The sequence below is a fragment of the Mustela nigripes genome, chromosome X (genome assembly GCF_022355385.1).
Source record: "Mustela nigripes isolate SB6536 chromosome X, MUSNIG.SB6536, whole genome shotgun sequence".
NCBI classification, from domain to species: Eukaryota; Metazoa; Chordata; class Mammalia; order Carnivora; family Mustelidae; genus Mustela; species Mustela nigripes.
The window spans coordinates 12695831-12712285 of NC_081575.1; the positions used below are offsets into that span (position 1 = coordinate 12695831).

The 16455-nt window shown below is 44.3% G+C and overlaps 1 protein-coding gene and 1 long non-coding RNA gene across 3 annotated transcripts in view; one reads left to right on the forward strand and one right to left on the reverse strand.

Moving 5' to 3' along the window:
* F9 (coagulation factor IX) overlaps positions 1-15648 on the reverse strand; it is a 32849-nt gene extending 17201 nt beyond the window's left edge. The window contains exons 1-4 of the mRNA XM_059386216.1: positions 15404-15648; positions 9798-9961; positions 9585-9609; positions 4732-4845 (exon numbers count right to left, since the gene is read on the reverse strand). Of these exons, the coding sequence (XP_059242199.1) occupies positions 4732-4845; positions 9585-9609; positions 9798-9961; positions 15404-15491 (391 nt within the window). The 5' untranslated portion in view covers positions 15492-15648. The remainder of the gene's footprint in view (positions 1-4731; positions 4846-9584; positions 9610-9797; positions 9962-15403) is intronic.
* Positions 1-16455, forward strand: part of LOC132007811 (uncharacterized) — a 96938-nt gene that overhangs the window by 9330 nt on the left and 71153 nt on the right. The window lies entirely within an intron of this gene.

Here is a 16455-nt window from a genome sequence, read left to right on the forward strand (position 1 = left end):
AACATTGGGGTACAGATGGCCCTTCTTTTCACTACATCTGTATCTTTGGGGTAGACACCCAGGAGTGCAATGGCAGGGTCATAGGGAAGCTCTATTTTTAATTTCTTGAGGAATCTCCACACTGTTCTACAAGGAGGCTGCACCAACTTGCATTCCCACCAACAGTGTAACTGCATCTGACTTCTGACTCAAAGGGGTGCAGCCTTGGGTTGCCTCAGCTCCTATCTGCACTGTGTGCCTCTCCCCTCTGACCTTGGTGCTTCCCTGTTGATGCCGAAGCACGGGATGTCGCGTCCCCGTGCATCAGCCCCCGCGAGTACAGCTTGGAGATGTGGTGGTGGGGGAAGTTAACGGCCCCTGGGCTAAACTTCTGACCACTGAGAGACACAAATTCTCTCACTCTCTCCCTTCCCAGAGGGAATGTCCTGAGGCCAGCTCCTGTGGCTCCTTGGGAAACAGTCTCAGGAGATTGAGTGATCAGCTGCACACGAGGAGAGATGACTTCTATGATCAGTTCTCCTCTCCTCACTGCCTCACACCCCTGTCCCTTACTCTTGCTCCCTAGGCTTGCACAACCTCATAAATAAGTTCGAGTCATAGACTCTTTTTTCCCTCCCCGGGGGAATCCAGGCTAACAGAGCGACTACATGGTTTTGGAGTATATTATGGATTTTTGAGTGTCAGATCTCAATTTTCAAATGCTATTTTACATGGGCTAACATTGGTTAATGTAATAATTTGCTCATGTTCCTTACTGTTACTTCAGGAATTAAGGGGAGGCAAATCAACTGTTGCCAGGTAGGCAAAGGAACCTCCCTAAGCTTTAACCTGTGCTGCCAATAATCTACTAAAGGCGTGATCCAAAAAGATGGCACTTGGTCCTTCGTATTTATTTTTGAAAGACCTTTCTCCTTACTCATGGTGATTACATCCCTGGCTCTTTTCATGTTATTGGCTATCACTTTGTTGTTACAAAGCAATACTCAAGTGTTCAGCAGGATCAGATACCACCTGTAGAAGGTGTTCAGTCGATATGAGATTGTGGTCAGTTACCAGAGGTAGGTGGTAGGTGCAGCCTGCCGGGGTTCAGGGCACGTGCCGTGGGAATGAATAAACTCAGGGTGGTTTCCCCAATTCTGATTTTTGTCCTTGGCTAAGTTCTGAGACCTGTCTGTCATTTTCCTCATTCGTCATTTTTCTTCCTGGTTTGGATTGTGTGTGCAGTGTGAAATATTGCCGTCCAATCAGCAGTCTTTTGCTCTCAGAGAAAGGACTCAAGATTCTGGAAGTAGAATAGTAGCACACGGAGTTTCACGGGGGAGGTTCGTCATCCAGGATCTAAGGAACAGTCACTATGGGACTCATTCATCAGTGTTTTATTGAGCATTTAAATGTCTGGCATTGTGTTGGGTGTGGGTTCTCCCTAGTCCCAAGGCCGGTCTCTGTGTCTGGAATATCTGTCGAGCCTCTCAAAGCATCTGCTCTTTTTTCCCTTCATGTTAGCCCAAACACCTCTTTTTTCTAATTCTTCTCAGGCCTACTACCAAAGTTATCCTGCTCTGCTTTCTTTGACTCTGCCTTCATCTTTCCTTATATATTCCGTCATGTGAACACCAAAGCTCAAACAAAAGATGTTCTATTTGACCAGCTTACTATAGAATATGCTGGTAATTAGCTAAACTCAAGATATTTTCTTTTCTCCAGCCCACAGCAATACTCAGTAAATAAGTGTGATGTCTACAACAATGTGTCAGCAAAGTGTAAAAAGTGTTTATGTGCTTGTGATTTTTCCTGTGGGTAGATGCCTCTTGTGCTTTTTAGACGGGACAGGAATGACCCAAGTTCTTACAGACCTTGATCTGTCTGGCAAGGTCTCAGACCTGATGTGTAAATGAGGACCCACAGTGGTCATTATTCTAACCACAGGGACGCAGTGGCCAATCCATTGTTATTCTTTTAACTAGAGAACAGGCCTTGAGCGTTTGTACCTCTTTCTCCCAGAGAGGAGCCCGACGAACAATGGAAATCTCCGTGGCCCCCACTTTTTTTTTTCCAAGACAAGGGTGAGGCAAGAAATTTGGGGTATCGACGCTCTGTAAACTGTGTCATCTAGCAGCCTTTGAGGTCAGTCTGCTGATCAGTTTGAAGCAACAGCTTACATGGGATTTTGTACATGCTTCTGCTTTCCCCTTGTCTGAGATAAAGGATTTTTGGGAGAATTCCCACTCTGTCTCTGAACCAACTGTACCAAGAGGATTTTTCTCAACCTGGATCAGGGATGCTGGGGGAGAGCGAGGCTCCCTAGAGGCCAGATACGGTGGTCAAAGCAAGGGCATCAGCAGAGCCCTTCCCAGACCCAAGTGTGCGGAACCCGAGGCCGCTGTAGACTTACTTCTGCTGTGCTGTGCAGCCTCGCACGGGAAGCAAACCCTGTTATAGAAATTCTCTGCTTATATTACATTCCTCAGGGCAATTCTCCTCCATTAGAGTGTCTTCATTTAAACTAAAGACATTTAGAAATATTTAAGGCTCAACACGATTTTTAAACAATTGCTCCTAATTTTATTTCATTTTGTTTATTTTTTTAAAAGTAAGTTCTGCACCCACCGTGGGGCTTGAACTCACATCACTCTACCCACTGAGGCCGCCAGACACCTCACTAAACACTATTTTCATTTACGCTCTACTACAATGTGCCCTTGGTTTTGAACTGAGACTAATTGAGGTAATTCATTCCCTCAGCTCCAATGGCTATGTTATTTAAGCTGATAATGAGTAACGACTCCAAAGATCCCCTCGGTTTCCATAATAGCAGGATCAGATTGATCTACGGAAATCTGAATTTGAAATTGGAGCCTTCCAGATGGAAGTAGCACTGCAGAGATCTTGCACGAGTTACCACACCCACAGGAAAGGCAACAGAGGTGCTGGTTTGCCCCCATGCTGGGAAATCTGAGAGAATGCGGGTGGGGGGGTACCGGTTCACCTACCTGTATCCGTTCTTTTCTTTCTTTTTAAATGTTATTACACTGCCACCTTTTCCTTTTGTTATCTTCTATTCTCTTTTTGTCTTTTAGCTCTCAAAGGGAGATGATCAGTGGGGTCCTCTTTAGTCCCCAAAAGATTTCTGAACAACATTACAGGTGACTTTTTTCCTTACCCTGTAGGACAGCTGCCGCTGCTGAGTTTCATTTTGTTTTATGCCTCTTTCATCTGTGTCGGGTGCATTGTTGGAAAGTCTTAATATATAGAGGTCTGCCAGTTTTCTACTCTTCGCCCTTAGTCAGGTAGCCTGTGCTGTTAAATTCTTTCCCTAGAATAGCATCTCCATTCATCTGGAGTTTCAGGAGAGAGAGGGAGACTCTGTCATTAGCATGGTGTGCTTTTCACAACCATAATACCAGTAATCTTGCATCCAGAAATAATAAGCAAGTAGGAGAAGGACTTGGGGATTTACTGCTCCAATTGCCAAAATCCCAAGGGGGGAGAATATTCTAGGCTATGAGGAGGAAAGAGGCATCCTGCTCCTAAATTTGCCATGTAACTTTTTCAGTGTAATCCACATAGTGAAATGCAGGAGTGAGCTCCGATTTTTGTCAACAAATTTAACATGGGAAGTGGTTACTGTGTGCAGAGAAGTGCCTGTTTGATGGAGAATTGGCCTCGCCATTTCTCAGTTCTATATTTCACTGTTTTCCACTGCCTGTGTTGACAACAATTTAGTCCTGAGTTCAAACAATTTTATGAGTTTGGTTTTCTTTGCATTTTGTAGATAGAAGTGTGGGTTTTGGGCAGACCAACTAAAGTTCAGGTTCAGGCCCAACCAAAGATAGCCTCTGTGATTTTGAGCTATCTGAGCTATATAATTTCTTCATCTGCACAGAATGGAGACAGTAATGGCACTGAGGGCCTACGGTTATACTGAGGATTAATAAATGAGGGGAGCGTCATTATCCCTTAATATTAGCTGCCATATATTAATTATTGTTGCTCTTACTGTGGTTTCTTAAACTCATCCAAGAAACTAGGACTACAGATCAAATGAATGTTCATAAGCTTGGAACGTATATGCTTTACATGGTTCAATATTCAGCCTTTTGAAAAAAAGAAACCCTGTCCTGTGCAACAGCACGGATGAACCTGGAGTACATTACACTCAAGGAAACAAGCCTGTCACAGAAGGACAAACACTGCATGATTCTACTTATTTGAGGTGTCGAAAATAGGCAGACACATAGAAACAGAGAACACGGTTGTGCTTGCCAGGGGCCGAGGGAAAGAGAAATGGGGGAGCTGCTGTTCAGCCGGTATAAACTTTAAGTTATGCAAGATGTAGGCCTTCTAGAGAGGTGCTGTACTGTAAGCTTCAAAATTTGTTACAAGTACAGATCTCCTGGGGCACCTGGGTGGCTCAGTAAGCTAAGCGTCTGACTTTGGCTCAGGTCCTGATCCCAGGGTTTCTTGGGACCCAGCCCTTCGTGGGGCTCCCTGCTCAGCGGGGAGTCACCTTCTCCCTTTACCTCTGCCCCTCCCCTTGCTCGTGTTCTCCCTCTGTCTCTCAAGTAAATAAAATCTTTACAAAAAGAGTATAGATCTCCTGTTAAGTGTCCTTTACCACAATAAGAATGTTTTTAAGAGAAAATTATGATACATAAATATTGCACTTTCCGGTTTCATCTGCTTCCACAGGAAAATGTGGAACCACGAGTAATCAAAAAAGTGGTTACTTACCTACTTCACAGTTCTTTCCTTCAAATCCAACTTGACACCAGCACTCATAGGAATTGATGTCATCTTTGCATACGCCGCCATTCAAACACGGATTGGACTCACACTGATCTCCATCTTTGAGATAGGTTAAGAAAGTTGAATTAGCAAATCAGGTGCTTCGAACGCCTCTGTGCACAGACTCCTGGGGAGCAGAGCCTGATTTTCGGGTCAGAGCTGCTGACGCTGCTGTTTAGGGGTTGCCCCCATCTTCCGGAATTTCCAAGAACAACCCGAACAAAGGTTCTTAGGCTACTACTGTCCTAGGAAGTTGCTCTGAGGAAGGCAGTTTATGCAACCAAGGGAAGAGGAAGAGGGAGAGGAAAGTCCGAGGTTAGACATGGACTATATGTGCCTGGGGGAAAAGGGTTTGCATTCCTTTCTTCCAGAACGATGACAAGTTGGTTCTAAACCAAATCCCAGCACTTCATCGGTTGGTAACTCTGTGTCACGCAGGGCCCACTACGGTAGGTCTTGCAGAACATGCGAGCTGAGGAGCACATGGTGCTTCCCCTCAGAGAACTGGCAGCCTCAGCTCGGAGCAAATGCCTCTACTTCCTTCTGGTATCATTAACTTTTTAAAAGTATAGTATGCAGTCATGGTTCGAGACAATGGAAGAGCTGCCAGAAGCGTCTCTCCCTGCTAAAAGAGACTCTGCTGTCTCTGACTTAGGTCAGAGAAGTGAGAAGTGAGAAGCAGCTTTTCTTTTTGTTAAAAAAAATTTTTGGCTGGGTGGTGGACATTAGGGAAGGATGTGCTATGGTGAGTGCTGTGAAATGTGTAAGCCTGATGATTCACACACCTGTGCCCCCGGGGCGAAATAATACATTATATGTTAATAAAAAATTGTCTTTAAAGTTGTAATTTTTAACATTTTGTTTTTTAAAAATTTTACTTTTATATTTAATCTGCAAAATAAGACATTATATGTTAATAAAAATTGTTTTTTAAAGTTGTAGTTCTTAAAATTTTATTTAAAAAATTTTTATTTTTATATTTTATTTGCAAAATGATACATTATATGTTGATAAAAATTGTTTCTAAGGTTGTAATTTTTTAAAATTTTATTTTTTAAAATTTTATTTTTATATTTTATTTGCCAAATAATACATTACATGTTAATAAAAATGTTTTTAAAGTTGTAGTTTTTAAAATTTATTTTATTTTTTAAAAAGTTTTAATTTTAATTCCTGTTAGTTGACAAAACACTGCTATATTAGTTTCCAGGTGAGAAACCACTTTTCCCACAAACAATTGAAAAGGAAAAGGTTCTGAAGTTCTGCTTTATTTATGTGTAAATTGGCTGTATTTCCTCTCTGCCTTTCCTGAAGTTTCTATATTCACAGAGTTCTTGAGAGCCCTAGAAGACACCTGTGGTAGGAAACCATGAGGAAGAAACAGGCAAGAGGGGAAGGGTCAGGATGAGAAGGGAAGCTTTGAGTCTGGTTTCTGACAGCTCCTGCTCCTTCCATACTTCTAAGGAAGCTGTTGGAGAAAGGGATGAATAGAACCAGAAGGGTGCCGGGTACACACTCGGAGCTAAAAGAAACAGCCCTGAAGACAAAATAAGAGCTAGGACAGCAAGAGTAAGAGGTCAAGATGGCCCAGCAATGAAAGAAAGAGAAAAGGGGAAAAGAAAGAGAAATTTCTAATTCTCGGTCCTACTTTGGAGCAAACCTTCCCCTTCCCCCTTCTAGCAGGGAGGTTGCTCGTAGGAGGGGGCGGTGTGGCTCACCTGTCACCCTCGGTCAGTAGGACGCGTCTAGCTCCTCTTGACTGAGGGCTCCTATCCCTTTCTCAGAAATAGTCCCTCCCTGGAAAATCTGCTTGCCATAAAGACTAGACCCTGTCCCCTCTAACCCCTTGACCCACTGTGCTCTTGCCCAGATAGTTCAATTTGTTCCAATTCTGTGAAAACAAAATACGTTATCTCTGGTTTATTATTATTGATGTTCAAACTGGTCTAAAAAACGAGCTACATTTGCACTTTATATTATAGACCAGCGGATCTGAATTATTTAGGATGTTTCACTGAAAGGGTCTGGGCTTGCAGCCAGCTACACAGCAACTCATTTGCTGAGACATAGCTTTAAAACGAGTGTCATTTTATCCCGCATTTAGGCCTCCTTTGGGTGCTTGTGTGTGTGTACTTTGGGCTCAGGCGAAGCCACCGACAGTAGGGGTCAAAGACAACCAGGGACAAGGCCCTGTCAAGTGAGAGCTTCCGGTTGTTGTTTAATGAGTAACAGCCCCGGATCTGAAGGCTGGGAGGGGTGATGGTGAGAGCAAGGGCTCGCTCTTTCGAGAACTTGGGTTCCCTTCTGGGCTCTGTGACTCCCCAACTGGATGACCTTTGGCAAGTCTTTGAGCCTCCCTAAGCCTGCGTGTCCCCTGTAAACTGAGGTTGATAATGCTCCGCTCGCTGGGTTGGTGTGCGGATGAAACAGGGCAGGCGCTCTGTGAACCGCCAAGAGCTTGACGGCCGCTGGCTCATGTGCCTGGACGATCTTTCTTTCTTCAACCAGGCCGTTGATAGTAGAGGACAAGGCCGGTGATAAGACGATAGTGTGAGGGGCATGCACCTGGCAGTATGTGAAACACCATCAGCTCTTTTGGGGTGGTTAGGAAACTTGACTGCAACTGAGAAGAGGCGGGGAGCTCTTTTCTTTTGGCTTCTTTGTTCTGGTTTTTGGAGGATGAAGCAGTAGTGACTGAATCATGCCCCTGAGGTTTCTGAGATCTCTTTACTCTGGATGCGGTAAACAACATGGCCTTTGACCCAGAAGGCAGGGACTCAGCTTCAAAATATAGTGCTTAGGGGGTTCTGACCAACCCCTGCTGGGGAGTGGGGTGGGCAATGAACAGGTCGTGGGAATTTTTTTTTTTTTAAAGATTTTATTTATTTATTTGACAGACAGAGATCACAAGTAGGCAGAGAGGCAGGCAGAGAGAGGAGGAAGCAGGCTCCCTGCTGAGCACAGAGCCCGATGCGGGGCTCGATCCCAGGACTCGGGGATCATGACCCGAGCCAAAGGCAGAGGCTTTAACCCACTGAGCCACCCAGGCGCCCCAGGTCATGGGAATTTAAATACAGCCCGGAGTTTGTGGAGGCGGGTGGGGAAGTAGAAATTGATTTGCTTTAAAAATCTATCACAAGGCGGGGGGCACCTGGGTGGCTCAGAGGGTTAAGCCTCTGCCTTCAGCTCAGGTCATGGTCTCAGGGTCCTGGGATCGAGTCCCACATTGGGCTCTCTTCTCCACAGGAGCCTGCTTCTTTCTCTCCCTCTGCCTTTCATTTCCTCTGTTTGTGCTCTCTCTCTGGCAAATAAATAAAATCTTAAAAAAAAAAAATCTATCACAAGGGGCACCTGACTGGCTCAAGTCGGTGGTGTGTGTGACTTCCGATCTCAGGGCTGTGGGTTCAAGCCCCGTGTTGGGGGTAGAGATTACTTAAAAAGAAAATCTTAAAAAATCACAAGATTTAAGGTTTTAAATGTAATGGAAATAAGGACTAAAAAGACTCATTTGGACTAACTGCAGGGGACTACCTGAGGAGAGCATTGGCCTGGTAGCCTGCATTACTAAAAGTAAGGAAAGGCTGAGAAAGTAAATGTAATGGAGTGGACTTCATCCTTCCTCAGAAGTTAAAAACAGAAGTGGAGAAATTGAGTTACTGGAGCATGAACAAGTTTCAGAATAGTGAGTGGAGCCTAGCACTGGATCTCCAATTGCTGGAACTCAGTGAATTTGCCGTCTAGGTTCTGTCCATGCGGATGGTCTCGCATAAGCCTACCTCTGGAACGGCTGCTGCCTCAATATCCTGCTGCTGGATTTTACATTAGTTTCAAAGCTCAGCTGTCATGGAAGTTTTTACTGTTCCTCCTTTTGGTCAATTCATTCAACAAATATTTACTCAGTGCTTCTGGACCAGGTAGTGTTCGAGGTACTGTTGACATCAATAAAACACTTGAACACCCCTGCCAGTGTGAAGCTTGAATTCTAATGAAGTGGGGAAAATAGATAATAAATTGTGGAAGTAAGCAGGTTTATTATATGTTACCTCCACTGGTGAAAAGTGCTGTGAAAAATAGGAGGAGGTTGTGGTACCTCAGTGATGCAGTTATGGGGAGGCAGGTTGAAGTACTAACAGGTAAGCAAGCTAGGCTTCATCGAGATGGTGACATTTGGGTGAAGAGCTGAAGGAGGGGAGGGAGCGAGCCTAGGCGAACTTGGAAGAGGAGCATTCCAAGTTCCAGGAACGGTCTGGTCAGAGACCAAAGCGGAAGCAGGCCTGGAGTGCGCCGGGAGCAGCAGGGAGGCCAAGATGGCTGCCTCCTGCCCTCCCCACGGAGCCTCCCTCCCTGCCCCCACCCTGCATGTGAGGAGGAGAACAGAAGGAGAGAGTCTGAGGGCCAGTGGAAAAGGAGGGCCAGAACAATCGTGGAGGGGCTCGTAGGCCATCATAAGGGGGAGGACTTCGAAGCAGTAAACATTTGTCAGTCAGCATTTTCACGTTCTCTACTAAAGACTGAAAATTCTCAAACTCAGTCTCCAGGTGCACTCATCTCCGTTTCCTCCTTCCAGCTGCGTAGGGTGTGACAATGTCTTCTTGAAGCCCTCGGGAGGAGGAAGCCTATCTGCCAGCTGAAAGCCGCCTGCGCCGCCATTAACCTGTCCTCTATCACCATTCAGTCTTGGGTCAAGGAGTCAGACCGTTTTTCACAGAGTTTAATCTATTGTCTGTTTATGCAGAGAAACAATGCATAATTCCCAAATGTTCCCTATACCAGCTAGAGGAAAAAAAATAATTGCTTACCAACATATTGCTTCCAAAATTCAGTCTATAAAGAAAAAGAGGACAAGTTAGTGGTAGTACTCAAGATATTTTGGATTCGATTCCTTCCCTTTATAACATTTTTCGTACATATATATGGTTAGATATTTTAAAATTCCAAAGAGAAGTTTCTTTTTTTCTTTAGTTCTCTGTACTTTCCTCTGCGTCTGAAGAATATTATGTGGAAATACTCACGGTTTTTTCAGTGTTTTCAAAAACTTCTCGAGCTTCTTCAAAACTACACTTTTCTTCTATACATTCTCTCTCAAGGTTCCCTCGCACGAACTCTTCCAGTTTACCTGAATTATACCTCTTTGGCCGATTCAGAATTTTGGTGGCATTTTCGTGGTCAAGAAAAACTGAAATTTCAAAGAACGATTCTTTAGGTTTGGGAAAAGGAAAACATCATGAAAGCTAAATACATCTCTCAAGAAAGGCTTTGTTTTTAATCCAAGTAATCCCCAAACCAATTTATCTTTGGGGCATGGAGCCAAAATCTGTGATGTCCTCCTGGTACTGTATACACACGGAGATTTAGGAATTAAAATCCAATTTGGCTTTTAGTCAAGAGAGTTCCAGTAATGAAAGGTCAGAGTCTCAGTCCTATTTGAATTTACTTTGGATGACAAAGAAAGTTCTCAAATAAGCAGTTAACTTTACACTTTGTCATCATTTGCAAATAGCTAATTGCAGATCCTTGCAGGGTGACCCATGACCCCAGCTGAGCTGTGTTCTCAGGACGCGGTTGCCCAAATGACTTTCCAACAAATTTCTCTTGGAAGAACAGAAGCCTAATAACGGCGGTCCAGCTGCAAACACAACCTCAGTGTCTGTCCCTAGATGTTAGAGAAAAACCACTGCATTAATTTGTTTATCTTCAGACTCACAACGCCTTCGGTTGGCATGTGTTAAGGGAATGCTGGTGACCAAAGTCTTTCTCTGGGATTTAGGATGTGACTGACTCGAGCTGTGTCTGCCTAGCCTTCAGGGACGCTCCTGATTCTCTCCTTCCCTCCCTCTCTCGCCACATTCAAATCTAAGACACACACACATACACACTCTCTCTCTCTATATATATATTTATAGATATAGATAGATATAGACAGATATCTATCTATATCTATAGATATCTAGATATCTATATCTATAGATATGTATATATAGATGTATATCTATATGATATCTAGACGTATATCTATATATCTATACAGATATACGTCTATCTATAGATAGATATCTATAGATATATAGATAGATATGTACATATCTATAGATACCTATCTATCTAGGTAGATATTGAAAACATATCTATCTCTATAATTAATAACAGGAACTCAGGAAGTTGCTGGAATTGTTCCTTTCATCAGGGGACTATCTGGTATGATCTCAACAGGACCAGGTGCTTAGAAGATGAAGTTTCCAGGCATTTTGGGACTGCTTTCTCATGAATTCAAAAAAAAGAAGGAGGGAGAAGAAAGAAGGAAGGAGAAGAAGAAGAAGGAGGGAAGGGGAAAGGAAAAGGGGAAGAGGAAGAGAAAGGAAGAAGGAGGGGGAGGGGGACTGTATTCCCTTCTTTCCATTGCAGCTGTTCCCTTGATGGAGGGGGTTTGAGGCCCCTGACAACCTCGCTTCCCCCTTGCTCTGCGAGTCCCCTTCGACTTCACTCTTTCTTTTTTTCTGGAATTTATTTTAGACTTTTTTCTCTCCAATTCTTGACAGCTTTCTCCATTCCCTTCACACCGTCCTCGGTGCTGCAGTACCCACAGTGCCAACCGCTGGGTCAGTGCGGCCATCTGCCGCTGAGCACTGTGGGAGAAAACCACCAAGCTGCGCAGGGATACCGTCACACGGTGAGGCCGCCCTGCCAGGCCCTCCTCTCTGCTTGGCCCTGGGCAGCCCGACGATGGCACCTACACCTGTCCCCAGTTACAGTGTGACCGAGTGGAGGAACAAGGGTTTGCAGTCAGATCAGACACACCTGGGTTTGAATGACACATTTGCCACCTGTTGGCTGTGAGATGTCAGGCAAGTGACAAAATCTCTGGAGCTTAACTTGGTCAAACGCAAAATGGGTCTAACAGTGGCATATAATAAGAATATCTACCTCACAGTGTTCTCAACAGGGTCCGTGAGATAATACATGCACCTGGTAATGGTGTACGCTGCTTCTCTCTCTCTCTCCCTGCCCCTCTCATGCTGGCCTGACTGCCTGTTTCTCAGTTCCCTCTAACGCCTTCATACTGGTGCCTTCACACTCCATTTTAGTGCTTTTCCTGTGGCTCTTTCCCTTCTTTACCCCGACCCACATAATGAAATGACTATTGTCAGTCAGGATCAGCGATGACTTCCTAAAGATCATTGGGAGTTTGTGTACTTGGTCACGGCTCTGAAACATTTCCACGGCTTGATCTCCCCCGCCCCTCCGCGGTACTCTTTCCATGAAGTCACTCTACTGGCTCCTCCCTGCTCTCTTATTATTTATCCATCACTTGAACCAGTGCCTTCCCCCTTGCCTGCCCCTTCAATGTTCGGAGTTCCCTCAGGTTCCTGCCTCAGCCCGGTCGCGCCATAGTCTTGACCAGGGTGAGGTAGACAAGGCATTTAGGGAACAAAACGTGAGGAGACCCTGTGTCTCAGTGAGTGCAAGCAAGTACAGTTACACTCTAGGGACCTGCTTGCCTCCCCCTAGGCCGGCCCTGACTCTCTCGATGCTGGTTTCTGAGGGCTCGCTACAGCCAGGCCTGTGCCAGCCGCCATGTTCTCCGTGCTCACTTCCGGGACCCTCACGCACACCATGGGGGCTGCCCTTTCTACAACAGTGGGTTCCAAATGTCCACCTCTGGCCAGATCTCTCTTCTGAATTCCAGACCCTGTTTCCAGCTCCCCCACTGCGCACTGTCCTGCGACGAATCAGAGCTGATGTTTCTCTAATACCTCCGAAGGGCTGGACCCTGTGCTCAGTGCTTTGGGGTCATTATTTCATTCCGTCCTCACAGCAGTCCCACGAGATAGGGACTGTCATCTCATTGTAAGCCAGAGGAATGGAGCTTCGGAGAGGTGAAGTCCCGTGGCCCAGTTAACACACTGAAGTGGCAGAGCCAGGATTTTGACGTTGGTGGTCAGACTGCATAGCCCGTGCTCAGAGGTACAATGCTGTGTCCTGTAATCACGTCAGATGCCCAGTTCACACCCTCCACGCTTCTCTGAACCTGTTCCCCTTCCACACCCAGATGATTTCAGTGGAGGGGGGGTGACAGGGACTAAAGTGTACACGTACCAGGATGAGCACTGAGTAATGTATCCCATCGTTGAGTCGCTCACTATGTTGTACCCCCCAAAACTAATATAACACGGTATGCTACCCATACTGGAATTGAAATAAAAAACCTAATAAGAAAAAAAAAAAAGAATGTTGCCAAACTGAGCATTCTCAGTGAGCCATCGGTGCTATTCACGTTTACGCTTCTGATGACCCAGTAATTGGGTTCTGCTGTCCAAGCTCCTTCACTGTGGAACTTCATTATCTGATGACCTGACCCTGTCTTGCTATCCTACCTCACTTGTCATATTTAATATTCAAAACCTACTGCGTTCCTGAAAGGCCTCACATTCTTTGTGGATCTAGATTTTTTTTTAAAGATTTTATTTATTTATTTGACAGAGAGCGAGAGAGGGAACACAAGCAGGGGAAGTGGGAGAAGGAGAAACACGCTCCGCATGGAGCAGGAAGCCCAATGCAGGGCTCAATCCCAGGACCCAGGATCATGACCTAAGCCAATGGTAGATGTTATCCAGGGGCCCCTGGATCTGGATCTTAGTACACATGTGATTCTCTCTGTGTGTAATGCCCTAGATCAGACAGTTAGGGAGGGGGACCTACTCATCTTTTAGGACCCAACCCAAGATACTGTCTGTCAAGTGTTTTCCCAGTTAACATATTCCTTCCTCTGTGGTCTTTTAGCACCTGGCACACATTTTGTCACTGTGCTTTGTCACTGTGGTGCTTTAGGTCAGAGAGGGAGTCTGGCTTATCCCTGTACCCCGAAACCTCACCCCAGCACCTGGCCCCATAGTAGTTGCTCGGTTTTGTCAAGTTCTGTAAAGTGTATGGACCGAAGTTCTCTTTCATTCATTCATTTCATGCATTCATTTGGAACAAAAGACAGCTCAGCCCATACACCTTATAAAACGGAATGATTTCACAGACAGTTTTGGTTTTAAAATCCTAAATGGATGCAAATAATACCTGAGAGCAGCAGTCATGAAAATGTAACATCTCTGAAAGGCATTCATAGAAACTGCTTTTAGAAGCCAGTGACCGTTGAGGAGCGGAGCTGCACGAGTGCTGACTATCCTGACGGAAATTCCCCTGGCTCTCTCCACAATGGCCCGTTATCTCTGACCACAGTGACTCCACAATGACACTGTCTTTCTCCTCAGTATTGTCTGAGGGTCATAGATTAGCCTCTCTTCGGGTTTATCTCTTCTCACCACTATTTCCCCAACACTGAAATTCTTGACTCTCTCCCCTACCCCCACCATATCTTTCCTTTTTCCCAACATCTGAGGTCTTCAAGGGAGCAGCAGCCCTCTTGAAATGTCCATTATCTCACCACTTATCCTGAAGGAAGGGCTTGCATCTTTTGTCCTCCTAGGTCTCACACGGATGAGATATGTGTAAAGACGTAGCTTTATGTCCTATTTTGTGAATTTCCAGCTAAATTTCTTTATTTCTCTACTCTACCCACTTGGCTAGTTTGATTTAACCTTTGTGTTCTCAGATCATCATTTCTGCATTTCAGTCTGACATCATGTCTGGAATGGGAAACACGGGGCCAGTCTGTTTTTCGGGGACCCTTAGGGTTGGCACCCCTGATCCCGGCGCTGTCAGCCACTAGATTTGATTATAGTAGGTTGACAAGTAAGGGTGATAAATGCTTCCTGTGAGAACACACTGTTTGCCTAAATGGGGTAATTTCCTCCCTGTGTGCCTGCCTTTGGGAAATGCATAAAGTCACTGAAGTTGTGAAAAAAACCAAATGATACACTTTGCATTAACTAAGTTCCTACTTCTTACGTCGATTCTTGGGTTTGTTTTGCTCAAGTGAGTATTGGATTTCCCCATGTATTAACTCTGCTATGTTTAGAATCAGAAACAAAATAATTTTTCCTAATTCATGAAACACTTTAGGGATAAGTAACAACTTAGTAATGAAAAGTTTGTTGTAAATAAAACTTAAAATCATAGGTGTATGATTTTAGGGATATTTAAAATTAGAGGCTTGCCTCATTACATAGTTGTAAAATTTTGAAACACGTCAGATAATTTAAAATCAAACTTTGTGTGTAAATAAGGCCATCGTTTGTGGCTTTAGTGTGATGGATCCTATTTTGATTTCAAAGTGGTGAGTTAAAAAAAAACCAACCAAACAAACCCAAAATGACAGAGTTAATGTCTTCTTCATAGTCTGCTGTTTCCTGGTTGAAACATTTTTCCCACTCTTACTTTTCTTTACCTAAGGAGGCGACTGTTTCCTAAGCAGAACTATGTTGTCAAATCACAAGCCTAACAGTGTCCATTAAAAATAAAGTACCCTAAGCATTGTAGATCTATTTAGTTTTAACAGTTAAGAAGACACAGCTACCAGAAAGCCAGTATTTGCCAACCCACATGCTGACAACTAGAATCTTAAACGTTGCTGTCAAATCCTGTAATCATTACTTAGTGGAGAAGATAGTGCCAGACATTTCTATATCTAAAAGACAAGCATGCTCAATGTATCTTTAAAAAGGAAACAAACCTGTACATTCGGCACTGAGAAGACATCCTAAAAGGCAGATGGTGATGAGGCCCGGTGATTCTGCCATGATCCTGTTCAGGCACTGCATAACCTTTGCTGACGAATTGTGCAAGTAGCAAGGTTGACCGATTGCTCCAAAGTACAAGCTGAGCTGTATTTACTTCTGGGAAACAATGTGCATCTCCCTTAGTGGGTCTTTGGGCTATTTCCAGTGGCCTCTTGGGTGAAGTGAAGAGTATAGACTGTGTTCGTCTTTAAAACTTCACCTCTCGTTCCATGGGCTTCTGTCACTGTGCCTGATTGGAGGCTGAAGCAGGAAGTGACACATCATCAGAACGGGGTTGGGGGAGGTGTATAATGGCAACTGCTGTGGCAGCAGAATTCCTCGGTGGGATCCATTTTTAACTTTGTCAGGGAGCACTAAGGTCATATAGTTTAACAGTAAAGAGACAAAGGTTCCTGAGTGGTTCAGTCGGTTAAGTCTCCAACTCTTGGTTTTGGCTCAGGTTGCGATCTCAGGGTTGTGGGGTGGAGCCCCACGTTGGGCTCCATGCTCAGCGCAGAGTCTGCTTGAGATTCTCTCTCCCTCTCCCTGTGCCCCTCCTTCCACTAGCATTCTTTCTGAAATAAATAAATAAATCTTTAAACAAAAAAGTAAAGAGACAGAACAGTCATTTGGTTCTACCTTCAAACATTCCCCGTGCTTACCTACATTTAATCACCTGGTGGATCCTTCATGTTTCTCCTCAGAAGGAGCTTATCAACCTTCTGGTGCCACTTACCCATAGAGTGAAATGTGAGGACCCTGTCTCGGTACATATGTATATATGTATGTATGTGTGCTGTCATAACTCGTTGTGTTTTAATTTGTATTTCCCCAACAGCTAATGATGTTGAATACCTTATAGTTTACTGACTCTCTGTATATCCTCTTGAGTGAAATGTATGTTCATGTTTTTTGTCTATCTTCCAATAAGGCTCATATTTTACCATTCGATTTTAGAGCTTTTTTATTTTTTTTATTTATTTTTTTTTTTTTTTTTTTTTTTTTT